This window comes from Lactuca serriola, chromosome 8, assembly GCF_051521515.1.
Source record: "Lactuca serriola cultivar US96UC23 chromosome 8, Lser_US96UC23_V15, whole genome shotgun sequence".
NCBI classification, from domain to species: Eukaryota; Viridiplantae; Streptophyta; class Magnoliopsida; order Asterales; family Asteraceae; genus Lactuca; species Lactuca serriola.
Window position 1 is genome coordinate 270166537 of NC_136415.1, and position 4562 is coordinate 270171098.

Sequence of the window (4562 nt, forward strand, 5' to 3'; positions counted from 1 at the left end):
CGATGATGGACGCGGACAAGTTTGGGGATGGCACGCGGTCCGTTTTAATAAACACGTGGACAGAACCACGAGTACATGTGGTCCGCGTGAGTTGCCCTGAAACTCTTCTGTTTGTTGATGATGGATGCGGACAAGTTTGGGGATGACACGCGGTCCGTTTTTACAAACATGGGGACAGACCTACGAGTGCACGCGGTCCGCGTGATTTCTATTGCCATTTTTCTTAATTATTGCTCTTTGGCCAATACGAACACTAGGTCTTTAAATCCAACATTCTTTTAGCGCAAAAAGGAAAAAGAAGAGATGTTAAACGCAAACATGGACTATCTACGACATTTATTCGGAACTAGAAAAGATGAAAAGTTTAAGTTTTCCAAAATGCCCCTCTTTAACGTCTTTGGGGAGACGTGCTTCCCTTTTGATTTAAGTACACTGGAGCATCCAATTGGATGACATCTAGGACATTTGCGTTAAAAGCTTTGTAGAAAGGTTTCAATCAATGCCCATTGACTTTAAAGATTTGCCCCGTTTCTTCACTTTGAATCTTAACCGCTCCATGCTCAAAGACTTTTAACACAACAAATGGACCTATCCATATTGACCTCAACTTTCCAGGAAATAATTTCAATCATGAATGGTAAAGCGAAACCCTATGTCTCGGTTCGAAATGCTTGCAGTTAATGGACTTGTCATGGATAAGCTTCGTCCTCTCCTTGTAAATTCTTGAGTTTTCATAGGAGTCATTTCTCAACTCCTCCAACTCTTGAAGTTGAAGCTTCCTATGCCTTCCCGCCTCATCGATGTTGAAGTTGCATTGTTTGACCTCCCAAAATGCATGATGTTCCAATTCCGTGGGAAGATGACATGGTTTTCCAAAAAGCAATCTAAATGGAGACATTCCTATCGGGGTCTTGTATGCGGTCCGATAGACCCACAAGGCATCATCAAGCCTTGAACTCCAGTCTTTTCTTGAGGGATTCACCGTTTTGTCAAGAATACTCTTCACTTCACGATTCGAAACTTCCGCTTGACCATTCTTTTGAGGGTGGTAGGTTGTTGAAACACGGTGGGTCACGTTGTACTTCTTCAATAAATCATCCATCATCTTGTTGCAAAAAGTGTGTCCCCTATCACTAATCAAAGCCCTAGGCACACCAAACCTCACAAATACATTAGATTTTAGAATGTCGATAACTATTTTGGCATCATCCGATCTTGTGGCTTTGGCTTCAACTTACTTAGAAACATAGTCAACCGCGAGCAAGATGTAAACGTTGCCAAACGAAATGGGGAATGGGCCTATGAAATCAATCCCCCATACATCAAAAATTTCACAAACAAGGATTGGATTTTGTGGCATTTGATTCTTTTGTGAAATGTTCCCCCTCCTTTGGCACCGTTCACAACTTTTGCAAAACAAGTAACAATCGCGTGACATGGTTGGACAAAATAGTCCGCACTCAAGGACCTTCCTCAAGGTCCGGCTAGGTCCGAAGTGTCCCCCACAAGCAAAGTCATGACAAAATTGTAAAATCTATTGATGCTCTTGTTGGGGAAGACATCGCCTAATGATTTGATTGGGACAATGTTTCCACAAATAAGGCTCATCCCACACATATTATTTCACATCACTTTTGAGCTTGTCTTTTTGAGCATGTGAAAATGTGTCGGGATACCACTTTGTGACCAAAAAGTTAATGATAGCGGCATACCAAGGAGTAGATTGAGTAAGGGAAAAGAGACGCTCATCCGAAAACTCGTCCCGCAAAGCGAGAGGAGTTTCATTTGAAGTGATCCGGCTTAGGTGATCGACAAAAAGATTATCACATCCACTCTTGTCCCGGATTTCCAAATCAAATTCTTGCAATAGTAAGATCTACCGAATGAGTCTTGGCTTTGCATCTTTCTTTGTCATCAAGTACTTGAGAGTTGTGTGATTCGAATACACAATGACCTTGGTTCCAAGTAGATATTGTCTAAATTTCTCCAAGGCGAACACTACAGCCAATAGCTCCTTCTTCGTGGTAGAGTAGTTGCTTTGCGCATTGTCTAGTGTTCTCGATGCATAGTAGATCACATAAGGGTCTCGTCCATTCTTTTGACCCAAAACGGTGCCTATTGCATAGTTGCTTACATCACACATGATCTCAAAGGAGAGATCCCAATTTGGAGCTTGCATGATGGGGGCAGATGTAAGCAACTCTTTGATCTTATCGAAATCTTTTTTACACGCCTCATTGAACTCGAAATCAACATCCTTTTGCAAGAGTTGGCACATTGGTCTTGTTATCTTTGAAAAATCTTTGATGAATCTCCGGTAGAAACTTGCATGGCCCCAAAAATGACAAACTTCCCGAACATAAGTCGGGTAAGGTAACGTTTGGATAACATCTATTTTGGCCTTATCTACCTCAATTCCTTTCTTTGACACAATATGACCCAAAATAAGACCTTGACTCACCATAAAATGGCATTTTTCATAGTTTAAAACCAAATTCGTTTCAATACATCTTTTTAAAATTTTGGTGAGATTGGTCAAACACTCTTGAAATGAGTTTCCATATACCGTAAAATCATCCATGAAAACTTCAATTATATTTTCAACATATTCCGAAAAGATACTAACCATACAACGTTGGAAAGTGGTTGGGGCGTTACATAGTCCGAATGGCATTCTCCGATATGCAAAAGTGCAAAATGGACATGTAAATGTTGTCTTTTTTTGGTCTTCCGGTGCCACCGGGATTTGGTGAAAATCGGAATACCCGTCTAGACAACAATAATGGGATTTCCCAGCCAACCTTTCTAACATTTGGTCAATGAAAGGCAATGGGAAGTGATCTTTTCTTCTACTTACATTGAGTTTGCGGTAGTCAATACATACTCTCCACCCGTTTTTCACACGGGTGGTGATCATCATACCTTTGTTGTTCTCGTCTGCCGTGATCCCCATCTTCTTCGGCACGACTTGAATCGGGCTCACCCATTTGCTATCCGAGATTGGATAGATTATTCCCGCATCTAAGAGCTTCAAAATCTCTTTCCTGACCACTTCCATCATTGGCGGATTCAACCTTCTTTGCGCGTCTCTACTTGGCTTGCATTCATCATCCATCAAGATCTTGTGCATACAAGTGCAGCGGCTCAACCCTTTGATATCCGCAATCGTCCATCCCATGGTTTCTTTATGCTCCTTCAACACCTTGAGGAGTCGCTCTTCTTCAGATTCGGTTAAGTGAGTTGAAATAATGACCGGAACAGTCTCGTTGTTTCCTAAGTATGCATACTTCAAATGTTGAGGAAGGACCTTTAATTCTAATTCCGGCGGTTGAACAAGGGAGGGTGGCAATCTTGTGTGAGTTTGAGGTAATTCAATTTGTTTCACACTAAATTGAGTGGCTTTCTTGATCTCTAAATTTTTAACCAATCTTTTAACTTCGGGATCTAATGAGTAGAGCTTCAACTTCTTGGCTAATTTTCCACAATCAAACCCTTTGCTCAAAACCATCTCCAACATGTCACCATTAGACAACTCGAACAACTCTTGGGTTAATGGTTCAATAACATCAACAAAACACAAGGATGAAACATTACTAGGATATCTCATAGCATCATAAATGTGAAAACTTATTGTTTCATCATCAAACTCCATTGTTAAGCTTCCCGCATACACATCAATCTTTGTTCTAGCCATCTTCAAGAATGGTCTCCCAAGTAAAATTATACACAACTTTAAGGACAGTTTTTCATCTAGATCAATCACATAGAAATCCGTCAGGAAGACCAATTGGTTTAATTGCACTAGGACATCTTCCAAGACACTTTGTCACACCCCAAAACCAAGAACGGCGGAAACATTCTGGGGCGGAGGACGTCATGTACAGTATCACAACAATGTAAAGTAGTAAACAAGCAACAACATCATCCATTGCATTAATAATAGAATTATTATACAAGTGTGTTCTGTCAAATTTTGATAAACACTAAAGCATAAATCAAAATGAAAGATGAGTCTTGAACAAGCTCCATCTTCCCTAATCCTTGCATCGGTACCTTTCTATAGATGACCTGAGGATACAGGTAATTTTGAAAGCGAGTATCAGCTTTGAAGCTGGTGAGATCATAAGTATTTTAGTGTCTTAATTTGTATGTAAGAAATAGTTTGTAAATGAATTGTAAGTATGAAAATGTTTGTATATGAACTGTAAGTATGAAAATGTTTGTAAATGAACTGTAAGTATGAAAATGTTTGTAAATGAACTGTACACGTTTGAAAAACCCTAGAAATCCCTATGATTCCTACTATTAAACAAGTGTGTCTTCTACCAAGACCTAACTGTTCTAAATGTAGTCTTCTACCAAGACTTTACTGTTCTAAATGTTCGTTTCTTGTAAAAGTGTGTAATTTTCCCAAGTGCAACTATCATTATCAAAATATAGTTTTTACATTAAATGTTGAAGTGAAATGATCACTAAATATATGAAAAGGGAAAATAAATGTAGTATTGTAGTGTTGTATTCTAGGAACTACTGCTGTACTAACTACCTTAAACCGGATTTAT

At 39.5% G+C, this 4562-nt stretch overlaps 1 protein-coding gene across 1 annotated transcript; it reads right to left on the minus strand.

Moving 5' to 3' along the window:
* Positions 1–628: 628 nt before the first annotated feature.
* On the minus strand, positions 629–1102 carry LOC145068085 (uncharacterized). Its single transcript, XM_079015075.1, has one exon. The coding sequence runs from the start codon at positions 1100–1102 to the stop codon at positions 629–631; it is 474 nt and encodes a 157-aa protein (XP_078871201.1).
* Between the last annotated feature and the right edge of the window lie 3460 nt (positions 1103–4562).

What these genes read in the sequence shown, in the direction of transcription:
- LOC145068085 (XM_079015075.1), bottom strand. Translation starts at nt 1,102, where the DNA reads ATGGATGATTTATTGAAGAAGTACAACGTGACCCACCGTGTTTCAACA.